Source organism: Lineus longissimus, chromosome 2, assembly GCF_910592395.1.
Source record: "Lineus longissimus chromosome 2, tnLinLong1.2, whole genome shotgun sequence".
In the NCBI taxonomy this organism is placed as follows: domain Eukaryota; kingdom Metazoa; phylum Nemertea; class Pilidiophora; order Heteronemertea; family Lineidae; genus Lineus; species Lineus longissimus.
Genome location: NC_088309.1, coordinates 3418916 through 3439236, shown reverse-complemented (window position 1 = coordinate 3439236; position 20321 = coordinate 3418916). Strand labels below are relative to the sequence as shown.

The 20321-nt window shown below is 38.9% G+C and overlaps 1 protein-coding gene across 2 annotated transcripts in view; it reads right to left on the bottom strand.

The window, feature by feature from the left end:
* Positions 1 to 97: 97 nt before the first annotated feature.
* Positions 98 to 20321, bottom strand: part of LOC135502010 (uncharacterized) — a 36439-nt gene continuing 16215 nt past the window's right edge. For both annotated transcript variants that reach the window (XM_064794449.1, XM_064794457.1), the window contains exons 2-7: positions 9403 to 9681; positions 8879 to 8974; positions 8024 to 8371; positions 7544 to 7737; positions 7145 to 7280; positions 98 to 6823 (exon numbers count right to left, since the gene is read on the bottom strand). In XM_064794449.1, coding sequence (XP_064650519.1) covers positions 6732 to 6823; positions 7145 to 7280; positions 7544 to 7737; positions 8024 to 8371; positions 8879 to 8974; positions 9403 to 9681 — 1145 coding nt within the window. In that variant the 3' untranslated portion in view covers positions 98 to 6731. The remainder of the gene's footprint in view (positions 6824 to 7144; positions 7281 to 7543; positions 7738 to 8023; positions 8372 to 8878; positions 8975 to 9402; positions 9682 to 20321) is intronic.

Genomic DNA, 20321 nt, shown 5'->3' with positions numbered 1-20321 from the left:
ATGTTTGGCTATGTATGTGACATGAATCACACATGAGTGGTGTTTTGATTGAAGCGCCAAAGGCCAGTTTCAAGATACAAACGATGAACACAGGATCTAAGGACCAATTGTTTATTTGAAGTTATTGATAAAAATGATGGTGAATATTAATAATCTCGATTACAGATAGAATTGACTTAATCAAGGACAAAATTTAGGGTGCTCATAGAAACGTGACACTTACTCCTCAGTTATTACAAATTGACTACTTCCTACCATCCACAAATTCACAAGTATATCTAACATTTAAGTCTATTTACATAGAGATGAAAGATCTTCTTCATCTATTTTCTATTTATTGACAAGGTATGGAATAACCAGTAGCTATTCTATCCCTTGGCAAGTTTCTGTGTTCCACACAGGTTGGGAGTGTTGTATTCTCCCTATGTCATCTAACAAAGACTAGACGGTGATGAAAATATTGGCAGTCAATGTGCGTACACTTCTCAGTAGGTTTGTTCGACAATTGATGGAAAATCAGACCTCGCCTGATGACGTTATATCATCCTGCACCTCTAGATCAGCAGGTGTGCTCAAATATGAGGTCAGGAGATCAAAAGGTGTTATGAAAATGACAAGTACATGTAATATGCTTGGTAACTACACAAACACATGACTGAAACAGGCATCCTACTTCTTATACATATTCTTACACTTTATGTTCTTAATGATGAAACCCCAGAAGATGGAATGATGTAATGTTCATGGAAGTTGCAGAATCTCATAGTTGGGCTTCTTGGTTTAGGTCATTGCTTGAAAAACAGCTACCACCATCTTGCTCGTATACGAGATGTTTGTAAAAGTACTGTGATGGTTCCACAATAATTATACATATGTATTATGAAATGTTGTCGTTTGTTACACTTTCAGACCTTTAAGGGTTAACAGAAAGTCCATTCTGAACAGCCATGTGACACTCTCCTCATTAGTTCTAATCAGACATCCAGGCACCAAATTACTGATTTTGTTGCAATCTGTCCCCTCAGTCAGTATCCATGGCAGAGTCGTGTTGTACGTTCGGTCAGAAAGTTACATCAAATACATGTAATTCACAGCTGTATGTATGGTGTACTACACTGCGTTATTCAAAGCGATTATGTCGCACTACAGTGTCTAATAATACTGCAAATTCAGACAATACAACAACAATGACAGTGAATCTATACAAATTATAATGCCAATATACATTAAAGTTATCTGCCCTAGAAATATCGAGGCAAAATTGTGGTGGAAGCAATTAACTCCTACACCTTGTCAAGCAATTAGCCTTAATACATTTGATAGGACATCCAAAAAAACATCAATGAACTTGAGTCATGACACTGTTTATAATGCTCTTGAAAAGAGTTCAAGAAAACGGTGCAAGTTTTATGGTTGTAATTGTCTGCCTTGATATTTCTAAGGCCGAGAGCTTTTGATTTGCTGCCTTGCCGAGTCGTCTCTCCCAAAAGATGTCACCACCAATTCCTGAGTATTGCACATACATCATCAGCCAAACAGGACGACCATACCAAGCTCAGCATTCAACAATAGAAATAGAGACAAATCATCTAACTAATTTCTGCTACCCTTAATAATCCAAAAATAGACAGCCTGATGGTTTTTTCAAAACTGGATGGCATGGCCAAGCTAGCCCATTATAACATTAGGAGGCAGCTCAGTGCTAAACCAGGGTGAGAAGAATGCCCACAAATTCAGGGTTTCACTCCTAACATGTTCGAATTTGGTCTTTAGGGGTGCAAACTCTCTATTCCCAGAAACTGAGCGCCAAGTCAGAAACAAATTGATATCAAAATTGACAAGGAAACTTGAAGGAGGGAACTATAATGTGTAACAGGGTAGTATGCAATTATTGCTTCTCGGTCTGCTAAATTTCTCATGCTTTGCCGAAATGGTCTGAAGGTAATACCTCAGGGGCACATCTTACTTCTTTGGAGTGGCAAATACACTGGAAACCAGCGGGGTATCACAATTTCAAGGCATTTCTTAAATAATCTCCACCAACCACCTCAAAAGTCAAAATTCTAATGCACAGTTAAGTATTTCAACTACTGATAAAAATATGCATAGCTCTTACTAAAGGTCCCTCACAGGTCATAAAACTGGCTGGTGTTTTTTTAAAAGCTGACTATGGCATACATTGTAATTTAAATTGTGAAGCAAGGTGTTGGCTAGATGTACAAACAGGGTGCCAAATAAGCCCACTCCCTTTCTATATAGGGATGGGATGGATCAACCATTCACATTTCACAACTGAAAGCTGAAATCCAAGTCTGAGGGCCGAGTTCAAGTTCTCAATACTGTTACCACCCCAGACTAGTATGGTGGTGAAGTCACAAGTGAAGTCCAAATGGACATCAGATTGAGAAATATTGGGCCGCATTTACAAAGGGTGTTTAGCTTAAAACAGCGTTTAATGTCTGAATAGACAGAGTCAGGGCCTTGCAGGGTTTCTTCATGAAAACCGCATTAGGCCCTGAAACTGATTATGTAGAATTTACGCGCGTCTAACTCTTAAACACCCTTCGTAAATTCGGCCCATTTAGTTCAGCATGGGCACAACATCGACATATAATAGTTTGCCCATTTTCCCTCCTGAAATCGGAGAAAGTTTGGAGTTTCGGCATACTCAATTAGCATTGAAGTTTTCTTGAAGCCAGCTCAAACATTTCTATCACATTTGTGAAATATGAATTCGATCATGATGGTCACAACACTTAACACGGACAACAGACTATACAGAGTACCGGCTAAGATAATTGGACCCACTTTATTATAAGATATATTAAACAATCCAATAGGTAATTGATTATAGATGTGGTGCATTCTCGTATAGCTGAATGCCTCCAAGTTATAAGCTTCACTATGAAAATTTACAAACTTTAAACAAAATATACATAAACCCAACCAAGCGTGTTATTTGTCCTTGAGAAAATCATTTAATCGTTTTACTAGCATTGTGAGTGTCACTGCCAAACCAAGATTCAATATCTTACACCAGTGTATTCTAAAAAAATATAATATCCTAGTCAATCAAATATACAATGTATTGTTTTTTCTAGTCCCTGACAAATCTAATTTGCATATTACGTTAAACTGGGTTCAATTATCTCTTGGTAAAAACTGGGGTAATGACAAGGGGATAAGTCACTTTACTGACTGTTTCAACTCATTCATTGTGGGTTCAAGTTAAACTTGATCCAATTCTGAACATTATAAAGATCAGTTTTGGACAATGTAAATATTTAGTACACACAAATTTACTTTTGGCAGAAATTTTTTTCAAGTTTTTTCAAATGGCCTTCTCCAGAGGAGCATCACCACACTCAAATATGAGACGTTCAAAAACGTATCCCTTGTCATTAAATCAACCCAGGTGCATCCAAGACCTAAATCTATAATCCACTTAATCCTGCTTTGTGACCCAGAACACAAGTTACACCAGTGTGCGGTCGAAATACATAGGTGAAGGACCTAAGGCACCCTGCAAACAAGCAACTTATTACTGCGTCGTGCAATCATGATCGCATGCAACAAAAATTGCTTGTTTGCGGGAGTCAAAAACAAACCCAGCAATTACAGATTTGACGGCAGACAAGAGATCTTTTTGTCATGCAGAGTGCTAAAATCGCGGGTCATGGCTCCCTCCATTGCTCGACTAGGAGTGCTTTAAAATTGTTTCTTTGTCCTTTGGGAGTCTAGGGGACCAGAGAGAACTACAATACTGCTCTAACAACAGCTAAATGAGGCTGTGCCTTCTAAGGATGCAGGACATTTCAACCGAAGTTGATATTCACATAATTCTAAATGCTAACTGCTGATGACCTGGTAATACATACACAAGATGACGCATGAACGGAAATGACTATTAGCGCTATATGCACAATCAAGTACTACAGTATATAAAACTATTTCCGAAGTTTTTTCTAAAACAATGGCGACTACATAGCACAGCCAAAGGGGTAAAGCGCGCACATCAAGACAAAGACACAACTAGAGTTAAGATTCAATCAAGACCTAATTACAGTAAAAAGCTTGTAGCCTATTGGGGGATGTTATCTATGTCAAGACAAGTTGTACAGTCATTGGTTGGATTGACAATTGTCCAAAAAATAAAGTGCAACTAGAAAAGCAGCAACTACAGAGTATTTCTTAATGTACAATAAGTCTGCTGAACACAGATGGTTTTTTACGCACACTACCAGGCTTACAAGAGCACTGACAGTTATACAACAGCTAGGATTATTACATGTGTGCGGAGTCGCAAAATAAACAGCATCCACAAGAACGTATATTCAAACATGGAATACATATTTTTTTATATATGTTTTATTTCTAAAAAGACAAAGATTTTTCCAAACACCAACAAAAATCCACCAATGGTGAAATATACATTTTATTAATTTGAATCATGAGATGTTTTAACCCTCTCCACCAAACATCACTTAATCACAAATCATCATGGTCATAAAGGACCTTCGTGGTCAAAAATGTACTCAAAGACATAATTCACTTTAACTGATACTGAAACACTGTATTAATCCAAAGACCAGTATATAGTGCCTTGTGATCCTCACGTCATGGATTTCACTGATAGACAATATTGTCATGGCGAAATGAACTAACAATTTTGTGCCGCACAGCAAATTCAATGTCCTTCATTTGGTGATGAACTCACCAAAGAGCACCGCTGATGATAATCTCTGCTCTTTGTCATCACCAACAGCATAGGATTAATCTAGAGTGATGTGATTTGAGCCAATCCAAAGATATTTTTAAGGTATACATGTATAAAATATAGACATTTGATATATAATATACCAATGTGATCATGCAACGTGTAGTCAAAAATCCAATAATAATGTATATGTAATATCAATGCTAAACTCCACTCTTAATGTCATGGCTTATTAATTACCATAGATTAATTAATAGTTCTGATCACAGAATTAGTCATTTGGTGCACGCAGCATTCCACTACAGATCAGGGCTTATGACAATAAGTGAATCGATAATCCCAGAATACCCGATGTCTGCAGATAATCCTATATCTGATTACATACGAATGAAATGAACCAACATTGCAGACCAAGAAAAGTGTCTAATTTTCGAGACGTCTTATTTCTGTCGCTGGTCCTTTTAAGGTCTACCATGGTATTTCAATTCATCTGTGTTGAACTGAGCAGCATTTTGGGGAGTTGAGTCCATGGTTATTTTCTCGCATCAGGTTTTGGAAATAGAACTATATGACTCATGTTAAAATTAGGACAAAGGTATCAGGAGTCGATCTGGTCTAGTGGTTCACTAGTGGTCAAGAGGTCCTTTGTCCGATCCTCACAGGAAATGGACACAAAAGAAAACAGATTTCGACTGCACAGACACAACACATAATAGAAACAAATGAACTATGTACATGAACATTATTGGAAAAGATTACTGTTAAAATACTGTATATGCTGCAAACAGACTTTTGTGCCGCCAAAGTAAGGTCAGCTGAATTTGCCAACTCCAGTTTAATCGAAACTCTTATGTTAATCAAATCTAAAATCAACAAGAATCAGTGTCACTTAAATGTGAATATGTTTTTTAACCTTTTTCCGAACTCAGATTTTTGCCATCCTTTCCAAAACTGATCAGTTGAATGAATATGTCGCTCATACCTGGGCAAGACTAATGCAATCTGCACTGTAGAAACCTAAGCCTTTGATACACTTTGACATCACAGACAGCGTTGCATAGGCCAATTTTATTTTCTTCTCCAAAATACAGAAAGCGACAGCAACACCATCTAAAAGCTTCACTAAATATTAGAAAAGTTTCAGTGCGAAACATGTGCAACACCGCCTGTGCACAAAACTACAAAGGCCACCACAATGTTCTATGAGTTTAAACACGGATTCTTAAAAAACTCGCTTCAATAATGAAGTGATTATTTGGAAAGTATGGATGGACCGTTCAGTGACTTCTGTCTATACCGGAAGTCTCCGAAAAGTAACACAAATTTTGAAGCAGTATCTTCCCAAACCAGGTTATAATTGAAACGGATCATTTGAATAAAACTAGTAAATTTTCAATTTGAAATTTACAAAAGGTATGCCCAGTTTTAGAGTATTTACAATTGATTTTTAAGATGCGGACGACCAGACTCAACCAGATATTGATTTCAAAATACATAATTCAGCAGTTCTGACAATGATATTTTACATGTGTTTACAATTAATAATGCCAGAACCTTCCGACAATTCAAGGATTAAAGACGATTTTGGTCAACCACCTCAAAATGAAGAACTAGCTGTCATGTCTCAAAATCTGCAAGAACTGCAGTCCTCCACTTCTGGAGTTCAGAGTACCAGGTTACTGCACTACCCTTATTCTAAACGAAACACTTGAATTGGTGTTCAGGAGATGGAACTCAGATCAACTCTTAACCCTCAAATCATCAACAGAGATGTTACTTCATGACGTTGATTCTTTCTTCACCAAAAGCCTCAATCGGCCTCTAAGCATAATTCCCTGCACTGCAGTTGCTGGCACGCTTCTCTAGAATTCCTTGAGGCACTTACAAGTAACACTACAATAAATATCGAGTCAAAGAGATATACAGAGAGACAGTAACACAATGCAGGACACCATAATACACATGTAAATACACATGCCTTGTCATACTCCACAGAATTATAGCTAAGATTGGTTTATAGTCCTCTCCATATGAGTGCCACAGCTGCCAACAGGATGGTAACGAAGGATGGTACTAAAGGTAATGATCCTGATGCTGCTTCTCCAACTGAAATACAAACAACAACAACTGTTATCAAATATATTGGGTGAAAAAAGAACCAGCCTAATATTGATGTTGACAATGGTGATATGTACAAGCAGGAGCTACAGTCAGTCAAATTCTCGAAAGTTGTCATTTTGACTCCGCAAAAGGATTTAAGTCACTTTGCCTTTGGATGAAATACAAGTTTGGCTGAAACGGTCCAAAAAACCGAGCACACCCCGGTAGTGACACTTAACTGGAGCTCTACTTTGGAACGCCTTCAGGGAAAATAAATCTTGCACTTTCTCCATTCAGAACAAGCATTGTAGAGTTACAAAGACTTACCATTCCTTATAAGGAAATCTTGAGTGGAATGGCCACCAGTGTTGCTAACATACAAAGTAACCTTCAAATTCTTATGGTGGAATCGAACTTTTTTGAATAAGAGGGTCAAAGTGGCCATCGTTCCATTGGCACTAGGCTGCAAGAAAAAACAAATCATATATTTCTGTCGAGTAACTCAGACACCTAGTTCTTGCAATAGCCTGCTTTACTGATTACTCCCCAAAGGGCGGCTTTTAGAATGATATACATCTTCAGTTGTAACTGGAAAAGGTGAACAGAATTCTGTAATTTGACAAAATAAAATTGGAGGATTTTTCATTTTTCTACAAAATTTTCCAAACTAAAAATGTTTTAAAGGCATGAAAATTTGGCGGTTGACAGAAGTTGCAGTTTACTAACCTCGTATAAGGAAACTATCTGGTTCTTAAAGTTGCCACCTTTTGAAAGGTATTGTGTGGTGTCACCATCCATCCATGTGTAGGTCATATTGGTGAGTTCTGGTTTGATGTTGACACTGCAAGAGAAGTTAGCTGGCTGGCCAAATTCAACTTCATCGATTTCAGTATTGGAACACATCAGATGAGGCTTGGCAACTGAAAAATTGAGAGGATTTCTTATTATAAACATAGAACAAACATTGCTCACTTATTCACTTGTGGGATGCATTCTCAATCCAAGGGTCATCAGGGTTTGAATACCAGTCTGGTCTGGTGACCGCTTCAGGTTGAGCCGAAGTGACTTCATGAGTAGCCTTTCAATACCGCAGAGTGCACCAGGGGAGACCAATCAGTGATAGTCACTGGAAAGCACTTTCAGACTTTTATCTTGCAGGGTGCATTCATGTTGTCAAAACATGACTTCCTTCTCAAGGACACATACCTGCAGACTGAAGATGGACACGAGTCTTCTTCATGGGGAAGTCACCCGTCTTGTACTGGCAACTAACTGACTTGCTGAGCATATCCTCGGTGAAAGGTTTGTCAAAGATGAGGGTAGATGACCATTCAGCCTCAGCCCTTCCAGTTACACCCTTCTGCTTCAATCCAGTATCAACGACAGAGACTTGAGCTTGGCTCGTGATATCTTCAGTTCCCAAAAAGAGTTTCTGGGTTCCGGGAATTTTACCCTTGGCCAAACAAGTCAGCTTCAGGTTCTTGCCCTTGAAGTTCTCGTAGTCAAGATCAGTGTTATCTTGATATTCAGCAAATTCTACTGTGTCTCCATCAACTGAAAATGGGCAGGAATATTGCTTTATTAATCAAACACCAAAAGGAACAGATTTATCTTTTATGTGTACTCATACTACACAGCACTAAGTCAAATAGGGAGAGAACGAGATGCCAATAACTGTAAGTTTTATGTGATGTCTTGCTAGGCCATTTCAGGACACACACTGCTCCTGACCACATTCTCTCTGAGCCCATTTGCCCCCAGCCATTTTGAGACAGTTTCTAATGCAATTCCAAGTACAGAAGGGTGCCTAGACCATGCACTTCTTTGCCGCCAATTTGCAATGCCCTGCCTTCCCTGAATTTTTGGCAAAAGTGCTATGATATCCCAACTTGAAGGTACCACGATCTGTCAGTGTGGTGCCATGGTTGAGATGCTGTTAATAATCGATCACCTCGGGAGGTCCTCGGTTCTTTGTCTGATCAGATGGCCTTTTCATGCAATAGAGCACAACTCTTTCTGACAAAAGTCTCGTTTATAACTGGTTGAAACTTAATACTTTACCTTGAACTAAAAGTTTTGCAGCCTTTTTCTCATCTACATTGTTCCTTGTGTCTACGTATTTACAACCCAAGAAACCGCTATCAGCAAACTTCACATCTGTTGGAAGAAAAGATTAATACAATGTACATGAAATATCAAATTTTTAATCCATTGTCAACCAGAAGCCATGTCCACACCAGCTGAGATGTTTGAGGCTACATTAATTCAAAAGACTGCTGACGTACAGAAAAATCAACTGGTAAGGGGAGGGATACATCACTGCATGAATTGACCAAACTGACTAAGAAAATCTTCATTTAAAAGTGAAATATTTGTTTTTCGAGTTCTTTTTCCGCTGACCTACTTTCACAGGGGGGGTCTACTTTTGGTGAATTCCATAGTTGAAGGCATGCAGACTCTGCCTGGATCGAGGCTAAGAAAAAAGGTGGGACGTGTGCACACAAACAAAGATGGCACCAGTTTAAGAGTGATAAATACCAAGAGGCTCCTGCCAAATCCACGATGTGGTTGGCTCAATCACTTACTTTTGATGGTAAGATTGTAATGCTCAGCTTCTGGTACTCCTTCAACTTTTGCAACTATAGAGTAACGATCTTCAGCAATAATTGGTACATTTTTCTTAAGGTCCAACATAGCTCCCAGCAAAATGGTCGGTCCAGTCTCTGTGAATGCTTTTGTGTGCGAAAACCCAGCATATCGACTTCCAGCCGGAGAAGTTACGCATATGAGCGTAACCTGCTCGCCTTCTTTTGGCGTTGCATCGGTAAGTTTTGCTGTGGTCTCTGCGTGGGACACACATATACCTGCAAAACATGGAAATAAGAAAAAATTACAAAATTGACCGCTGATACATGTAGTTCACATCTGATTAAGAACCAGCAACACAGGCAGAAAATAAAATTTGATTCTTTGGAGACCTGGAAAGATGAAAGTTCATGAGAAAATAAAGGTACCGGGTAGCCTAAAACAACACCATACCTGGAGAAAACACTGTCAGAACAACTGATGATATACTAACACTTTAGGCCATAACCAGTTATCTAGTAGTGATGCGAGGTAGCATTAAAAGTATGCTAACTTACACCATGCATGATTTTTGATAATTTCTTCAAACACCAAACCAATTCACTGCTGACCATGAAAAATCTTTTCAGTGAACAGAAACATTCTTGAGATTATTGCATATTATTTTCCAATGGAGTCACTAATCAGTAGACTATAACTTTAAGAGATCTTGATTCTAATGACTGAGTACTACTAAAAGGGAAAGGAACAACATTTTATACTCTCAGTGTATGTATATGCTTGTTTGGGGCCTATGCAAACCATTTCCGACCAATTTATATTGGACTGATATGGTAACAAATTGATAATTGCTATATGACGATTATTACTGATGAGAAAATGCATCCTAAGAAAATTTCAATCAATAATTTCACCATCTGCTCAGACTCACTGCCCCTGTATCGATTGCGAGGACCCCTACTAGAAATGAGACAGCATTAACAATGGATACACTGATTCATTGTCTCCTAGATCCTGAGAATTATTCACACAATGGACAAGATACACATGCACTGGCTGCAGTGGGAACGTGCCTACCATCCTCCTCGGGGATGAGTAAATTGGACCCTGGACAGGCTAGTTATATGGCTATCGCTCATGTGAGGACGAACTGATTGAGTTCTCGATGGGCACAGCCAGGACGGGCAAGGCAGCAACTTCAAGGCTGCTGAACAGAGCTGGGTTCTCCCTGCCCAAGGCAAGGATCATGACAGCAACTTTAAGCAGCCAACGGAGAGTTTTTTATGGTCAACGACTCCTCATACCCCAGGCCTTAAGTAGAGAGTTTTGTAGTGTCCTTGTTGTTTATCACAAGCAGAAACTGCCACTCCTGCCTTTTATCATAAATTCATTGAAAGGTTATCAAATCTCACAACATTTGATACTTTGTACCAAACAGTTTTGTGGGCAATTATCTGTGTTTATTTCACTATGTCTAGACTATTATAATCAGATGATTATTTCTTCTTTTGATTACACTGTATCTTTGTTGTCCAGGGTCACTCAACACCCAGCTGATCATTGAAGAAGATATACGTCAATCTCTTAACATTATGACATCAAGAGAGGAAAAATTATAATTTTGATTATAAAGCAAACTTTTAGAATTGATATTTAACCACTGTGACCCCCCCCCCCCCCCAAGGCTAAAATATTTCAAGCCAGATTAATGGATACCTTGGAGACAGACAAGAAGACAAGACACCAGATCGATCATCAATTCAAAGGCCATAAATTTGAGTTTACCTTATCAACACATTTTTTAATGTCTCCAGCGACTAAAAGTCATCATTAGTCACACTTAATTACTGTGATCTTTTCACACATTTATTTTTCCATGATGTTGGAGGGTTAATGGGCCTCATCATCTGTAGAAGGTTGCTTAGCAACAATTTCCACAGAATCCTCCTCGTTCATGCTTGGAGCCTGATGATGTACTTGTTATAGGGACAGTCACTCGAGATGCTTTCTATTCAAGAGCACACAGTGTACTGGTCAGATGAATCTTCAATGCCCAACATGCTACACTGATGGTGCATAATTCTAGTTTTACACATTTACAGGTCAACATTCATGACTAACTTTTTAGAACATACTTCACAATTTGATATATTTTTGGAAAATTTATTGGCCCCATTATCTTTGGCACAGAACACTTCATAGCATTAATCTTTCTGATGGCGCCCCATCATAAACATTGCACGTGTATTTTATGCTTCATAAAACTGTAGTGAGGCACTACCATTATCGGCGCTCAGTGACAGTGAACTTCTATAACATTCATTTAGGGTCTACATCCTGAGAATTATACCACCATCTATATTAAAGTATGAACCATAAAAAATGTCATATAATTTCAATTCATGTATGTATGCCTGGTAATAAAATCAATAACATATTTCCAACCAGCATTAATGGATGTAAAGCGGATTTACATGGATGTTGTAATCATGAGAAAGTTGATAGGAATAAAGGTCGGATACTCAAGGTCAGAGCTAGAGGATACATTTTTCATTTTTACAATACCATAAACCAATAAAATGATGTGGCCATTATTAATATAGGGATCATGAGAAATTTGATTTTCGTATGAGTAATCATGCAGTGCCAATTGATCAGAGCCAGAAGACCCGTCAAAAGAACAGAGACCATGGCACAGACATATATATATGCAGAAAATGCCACAAGCAAAAAAAACACAGGTATGTATTAGACAGTTACATTGTTTAGAGTGCAGGAAATGAGCATTGTCATACCTTTAGGTTACTCTCGAATATATATCGTCTCGTTTTTCCTTGTTTATGCTAAGTTGTATCCTATTGTTAAGTGTTACCTAGGCATAACTTGCTTAACAGCATTGTTACAACTTGATGTAATGCAGTTACCTGTAAACCTGCACCTACAATATGAAACAATTCTTATTTCTAAGAATCAAGCCAAAAATACCTCCACAGCCCTTATTGCCCTCGGTTGTCAATAGATGAAACAAAACCTCAGTGTATTCACTTGTTCTCTGGTATAATCCTTACAAACCAGGTTTATATTCGCCACCGGAAAAAAACATAATTATGACTGGCTTTTCAAAATCATCAAGTAGCCAGGGAGGGTTAACCACAACCCTAATCAATGCACAACTTAATATTTCCACTAGCCATTCCAAGGACGGATTAGCCCAGGATGTGAGACAATCTCTACCTGAAGTGTCATGACCTGACTCAGTTCAGGTAAAGGGATTATCCAAAGATGTCCCCAAGGACATTTCTTTCAGTTCATCTAATCGGCTTTCACTTTGAGTAGAGCCAATTAACCTCTGTATTTCCTAGAGCAGTCTTCTTGGGGTGAAACCAACTGCCTTATGAGTAAAATGCTGATGGTGATTCATGAAACACAAGAATGGTGAAGTGAGGCCACTTTTGGGCAGGGGAAACCGCTTATGTCAACAGCAAATGAGCCGGAGAAGTTGCCAAACAAGGGTAGCATCAAGGAGTTCATGCATCAAAGTTCAGGATGCAGTGAAATTAGTCCAAGAATGACCAGCTACACCAAAATCACAAGGGAGACAGAGGGACATCTTTACTTATGGGTATATAAGCACATCTATCTGTCAGTTACTCAACAAAGCCAGACAATTGCACTTCTTGACAGCAAAAAATCTCAGGAACACAACCTTTGACAGTGATCAAGGAGACAATAGATCCCCATGCCAGCTGTCAATGGTGAATTCCCTGACGTTGTTCTCTTACAAATGGTTAACTTTGACATGAATGGCTGTAGCAGGTGGCTCCTGTACAGACGTCTCATCTTCCAGCTTAAAATAGTCAAGTATTCAGTGAAAATAGCCAGAGATAAAAATAACCTATCACGGGTTGGAGATCCATGCAGAAAATCTGCAAATCAGACAAAGTTACAGAACTGGTGAGGAAATTACTTCCGCCAAATTAGGCACTTTTTCTCCCAATATAAATGCCGAGATGTGTTATTCGGAGGTTACTGTCAGTTATACACTTGATTGTACTGAAGTGAAGAGCAGACTTAGCAAATATTGACCCCTGGCTCCAGATACGTCAGAATGTTTATCCAGAAACAGAAATGACCGATTCTTGGTAAAATTGACCTGAATTTACCAATATTTGATATGCCACAAGTATAGGGGTGTAAGCAGATGGCTGTTTTTCAAACGGGTTCCATGCTGAAATAAACTGAAATTTCAGAACTGCACTGCTTCTTTTTCACATTTCCAGAGAGCTGCAACAATGCTGCTAATTCGTATGAAAACAAAGGGTCAATTGAGAGTAAGTGATAACATTTTGTATAGCAGCAGCATCAAAGAGAGACAATAACATGGGGCAGTTATGTCAAACAACAGTTAGTGAAATGTATCTCTCATCATTGGCTTGTTCTGTTTGGAGTAACAACAATCAGAAGATGATGTGGTATGACCGCTGGTAATTGATATTGCTAATGGGATACTCTAACTAGCTCTATAACTGAGCATTGGTAGGCACGAGGAGATACCACAAAATCAGTACAGGTGAAAAGCTTTGAGCAGGAGAAGATGGCAAGTAGGCCCACATCAAAGGCAAAGGGGTGTATCATTTAAAGCATGCATTCCCCCATTCAAACAGAACTCGGCGAAACCTCTCTAAATTGACAAAACTGTGGGATCCCTAGAGGAGCCAAAAAGGCTATGTTGTTATTCCATATCCTTCCAGAAGATGCCCTTCAAGGAATAAGCTCTTATCTGTGGTTGTGCTGTCTGTAGGCCTACCGTCTCAACATCTATCAACTTGCTACCGGTATGTTCCATTGTACTAGAAGCTACAATTCCATTAATTGATGAATTGAAAGGGTTAATGCCATAAATATTGGAACAATATGAAGATGATGACAGATCATAAAGTAATTGCCTTACACTAATTTTTATAGATCATCCATGTGTTGACAGGGTTAATGGAATGCATATTTTGGAGATTGTATTCCGATTCTGAACATACTTTGTACTTGTTTACGCAATATTTTGCACATTCCATCAGTTATTAACCTGATTTCGAAATCATTACAGTAAGTAAGTTCAAATTAGAATCCAAACTTTAATTTTTGCATCTCCGATATACATTATATATGATATTCATATGTTGACTGTGCGACTCTTAAGTGTTGCCATGGAAAGATCAGACATTCCAGACTTTGAACTTGTGGTTTCAGGAGTAAATCGACACTGCAAGGCCAGAAAATAAATAAACCAGTTCATTAGGTTTCCTTCTCTGACTCATCCACAAACAACTGGCGCATCTATCTCAAACTGAGAAACTCTGGTGTCAAATTTTCCTCGAACAAGAAAAATGTGGAGACTGTACACTGTAAAATGTATACAATCATATAACAGTGAGTTGGAAGAAGCCATTAATCAGCACATGTGGTTTTGAAGATCAAGGTAAAGTTTGAAGGTTATTTTCGTATCATGGGGAGAAAACACCTTTCAAAGGGATTCCCAGCTGCCCTAGGAATGACACCCCAGGATCATAAATGCTTCTTCCTTGACTGGTCATGAGGAAGCCAAGTCAAGGACCAAAACATCAAGATGCCAGTTAGAATGATTCATCTGCTGTTTGGCTGGACTGTTGCAGTTGCTGCCCTGGGACCTGATTCATATTCCAAGGACAATGGAATAATTACATACACAGAAAATTGCCAGAATATTGATATTCAACAAAATACCATAACAGCAATATCATGATATTGTCAACTGATCTGCAATGGACATTTGCAGTGTACCAGCCTATTAGTTCTCCATATGCCATGCACAGTTCAACTGATTTATGCCTGAACCAGCTGGCAGTTCAAAGGACATTCTATAATCAATTGGCAAGGGTAATGTGACCTCACTCACATCACAATACAATTAGCAACTACACACATCATCGGAACCCATCCTGAGTTGGCCTATAAGAGTGCTTCCAACTCGCAATGCTGACGTCAAGTTGTGAGACATTTCAGCAGCAAATATCAAAAGACAGGTTGAGCTATCATGGGTCACATTCAGTACACCACACTCCTCACATACATGTAGGCCTAAACATATTCAGTGATACATGTCAAATTATCAAAGATGTACAATAAAGGGTCAAGAGGCATCACGGGAAATAGTGACACATATTCTATCAAGTTTATCTGACCAATTGGTATTGCCCAAGCATTTCCGAGTGTGACAATTCCTGGTATGACCTTCTGACACCTAACATTTCGTTGGACAGTCGTCCAAACCATTGACTTGACCAAGACCATGAAACTTGACGATCAATTGCCAACTGACTAAAATACAAGGGAAAGGGCTGATATAGTACAGACTTGCGTTTGAACTCTCAACGAACTTCTTCAAAAAGTGTGAGAATCCTCACAAGGTGTTCAGTATACTGACAGACACCATGTCAAATGTAACCAAAATATCTTACCAGTGACTTCACCTACACTTGACCTCATGACATTGAGGGTAGAAAACCTGGTTACTTGTTGACAAGGTAGACATAGTTGTCCTGGTTATTCTGTTTCTATATATCAAGTTGAGAATCCAAATAAGCTGTTGGGATAGAGTGTGACATCATCTTACCCCATCAAGTAAAAAGTTTCCAACCTACAGGCAGGATCAAATTATATGTGTTCAGAGCCTTTTGTGTCAAGATGTGTGGTATCAGCTCCTCAACAAAATCAAGGGGTTAACAGGAATCCGCATTGATCTACTGATCAGCTGGCCCGGCCCACATCACCACGTAGCAATAAATAGGCTATAAAATGAATCACCGCAAGGCCATTACAGGGACAGTTAGCATTTCATGGCAGCTTCCATTCAGCAGAGTGACCAATGACAAGCAGATGCTGCACAAAAAAGCTGTATTCTTAATTTGGGCGATTACTTAGGAGACACTAATGTGACGATGATTAATTATGACAGAGGAGAAACAAAGAGAAATCAACATAACTGCTAGCTGATTCTGTGCTCTGCACCAAGCATCGTGACAGGAATGCTATTAAGGAATGCCACTGAGTGAAAAGAAGAGTGGAATTGCTGAGTAGTTGGCGTGTTCCTTTTTTAATGAAATCACATTCATGATCCATATCACCTTAACTCCATTCCATAACACCCAACCTTTCAATCGCTTTGATATGTTTTAATCTCCTCCAATAAGACTGGTTACTCAGCATAACCCAATACTGACGAGTAGCATTTCGTTACAACTGATTGAGCGAGCTTGCAGCGGCACAGTGCCTGATGGATGGCAGCTGATGAAGATCTCTGTCTTAGTCATTTGCTGGGATTCCGCTGTGAAATGGAATTAGGCTGTATTCTGCAACATCTCCATTCCATTTTTGATTGATGCTCGCCAATAATACATAAAGTTACCAACAGATCAGGAATCGATTGCCTGGCGCAAAGACTCATGAGTCTGTTGCTTTAGGCTGGCATCTTGAGCATCAAGCCATTTTGAGTCAGTAGCTCATCACCTGATGTAATACTGAAGGCAAGGAGTATCCGTCATGGATGTGAAAGACACTGGTTTACAAGGATGTGCATTTATGATGACCAGCCCTTTAGGTACAATATGTGAAATTTAGTGATCAGCTGAATTTTACCCCGAATTTGACAGACTCTGTCAAACACTGATGCTCTAACTAAAGCCTTGAGCCAATTTATTCCATTACGATTTGATCATTCTGTTGCTGCTCATAAATATTAAGTACCATGTGATTGATTGCAAAAGCTGTTAACAGTCTTCAATTGAAGGCCCATTTTATACCAAAAAACTGTTTACCACAGAACCCAATCTGCCTAAACGTTCATTAACATGATTACACGCAAAGGATTCCAATCTGACCATTTATAAACCATCTCACTCTTAATGTATCATTTCACTCCCCATCACCTGCCAATGATATCCCCAGGCATGGCTAACATTGCAAATGGAAAATCAATGAAATCAGAAGTCAGACTGGAGACAGTACCATGCACAGATACTCAGCAGTGGTTGTCAGTCAGCTTCCACTACAGATAGTCACTTGGACTAATGAACTGTTGAAGCATGAGCAGCAAAGAGAGAGGCCACTCGAAACATGTTCAATTCTACATAATTTGATTATCCATCATCATTTGGTAATATGCAGAATAATAGGAATGACATCGGGGCAGTTCTTAATAGAGCTTTGTGGTAATGCATCGATGGACCATGGTATAGAAACACAATCTAAATGTGCATAATGATGAAGCAGTATACATTATCAAGGTTTAGATAAATTACTCCATTTAGAGAGTCAATATTTCATAAATATATGCATTTGTCAAAAGATGTTACACTACACAAGTCTTGTCTAGAGCTGGCTGACTGAAATATACTCATTCACAAATATTCATAAAAGTACTGTTAAGCTTTGATATAAAATTTCAGATGAATTTTGTCTGAACTGAAGTGGCCATACTAAATACAATGAGATCCTAACCTCTTTATAAGGGTACCTGACTAACAAAATGACAAAATATTACAAACAGGATACCTCTTGATGCAGTAAGCAAGTGGCACTTCCATGTGTACAAACACAAATTTTCATTAGAAGTGCACTTATATTAGTGAAGAGCACTCCATGATGGGAGTTGAGTTCTTCGCTCAATAACCACACATGCTCATCTACATATAATGTACATATAATCCTCAAGTGCTCGTAAACATGATCATGATTATATGGATGATGTGCAAAACCAATTTGACTATAACTAGCAAACTCATAGACATGGGTGGATCTATAATGTAGGGTAGCATTTGTGACCAGAGGCTTATTGGATCACAAGCATTTTGCCACACTTGACAATTAAAAATGCCTCTGACCTCCATTGATAACAGCCCATCCTTGGGCAAAGTCATTGGGGAAAAGGTGATAAGACCCCAAAAGGTTCAGGACACATGACCGTGCCAATGCAAGACAACATGTTGACCACACAGGAACATGTGCATGAATGCACATACAGTTTTAAACCAAAGAAATCCCCAGACACTATACACAATCTAGCTGGCGGCAAAATATATTGTGTCATGAGTTTATTACTTGATAATAGGTTTAGCCTATTGACTAGGGCCTTTAGCATTGTTCGGGAATGCCAACTTATGAATGCCTGGACATTAGTCCTAACATGCTAAGGAGTAATTCATGTAAGTTAAGCGGAAAAGACATACCAATGTCTGGGGAGATATGTAAGCCAAAATGGCAATGCAGACCTTTTAAGAAATATTCCCGACAGACAACCCTGAGGGGGTAAGAACTTTAAGACTCCTACTTGTCCTTCCGAGGTGAGCTATGATCTCAAGTAAAAAAATTTAGAGAACAATCTCAAAACAATCTTCAACATGAACCTAAACAAGGATAACCATCCTGCACAAAGATACAACTACACTAGGCTTCCAGTCATTGAGCCTAAAAGGGCTCCTCATCGTGTTGACGACCAACAAATAATCATCTCAGCAGACACATCGACTGGGGGACAGTCAAGGTCATCAAAGGATACCCACAGGAGATTGTATTGATTTGGTGGCCCAAGGATAGTGTCAGAAATCTATCAAACAGGCTAGCTCTGTTACTGGGTGGTGACCGCAGGTTTACGTCACACCAGTTTTCATCAGGACTCGCAGTCATGGCTGCAATACTCCTCTGGTGCAAGGTGCGATGATGACAGACCTACATAGGTACTGACATTATGAGCTTTTTCTATCCCAGACAGAACAAAAAGGTTTGTGCGAATCGTTATATAAAATTAATTCATGCCACATTGTTACACAATTTCCACAGAGGTTTTCCATAAAAAGAAGTCTAATATCACGTAGGTAATAGCATTACAGCTGATTAAATATCACTTAAGTAATGTTTCCACCCCTAATCAATATTTCAAATATAGGAATAATATAGTGAGGGAAATCCATGAATGGGCAATGTTTAAATTGATTGGTATGGTCACATGCATGAATCATGCAAAGCTTGGGACCAATTGAAGGAGATGCAAAAACAGAGGGTATCATGGTCATACAAAGAACAAGTCAAATTCCGTAGCACCACAGAGACATAAGCACGACATAGCGAATAGTCCAATGCAAAAAACCCATCCAGGCAGGGCAGATGAGCATGCGATGAGAGCATCGAAGTGCCATAATGTGGAGTCAGACTCCCATTACCATTAGCAATGCAGCCATGAACTCATATTAGTCACGTTTGTTAGTCATAACCTTCATTCTTGCAACAGAACCCTTCTGACTTCACAGGGGAAATCTAATGGTTTTCAGTCAGACAGTGAGCAATAGAAATGGTAACGATGCATGAAATGTTTTCCGTTGAAGGTATCAACCTGGAGACAAAACACCCTTCAGTCATAACTCATTGCTTTTTTCGCAGGAATGAGAAATTGTTTCTGAGTATCTTCTTTACCAAGGTGAAGGCCTGCTAACCAGGACACCCAAGTACCAAGCATGGAACTGCAATGGCAAATGATGCATGAGAACCGACACAAGTCTTCATTCATTTACCAACACCCAGGGAGTTTTTTTGTGAAGTCACTGTAGGATGACTGTGTTTTTTACCAAAGAATAAAACCATACACCCAGGTTATCAAGTTATTAGAATGGATGGGACGACTTTTAACATCATAAATTGCTATTTATCACAATTGTAATAACCTGTGATGTGCAATTAGACCAATTGACAAATTTAACTTCAATGTTATTATCGCCAACGTGAACCTTTTACTGATTTACCATTCAGGTTGCTTTTAGGACAAGAGTACTTCTTAATACAAAAGTTGCAACTGCCATGACAACCACATGAATGAGGAGAATATGAGTTGAAATCT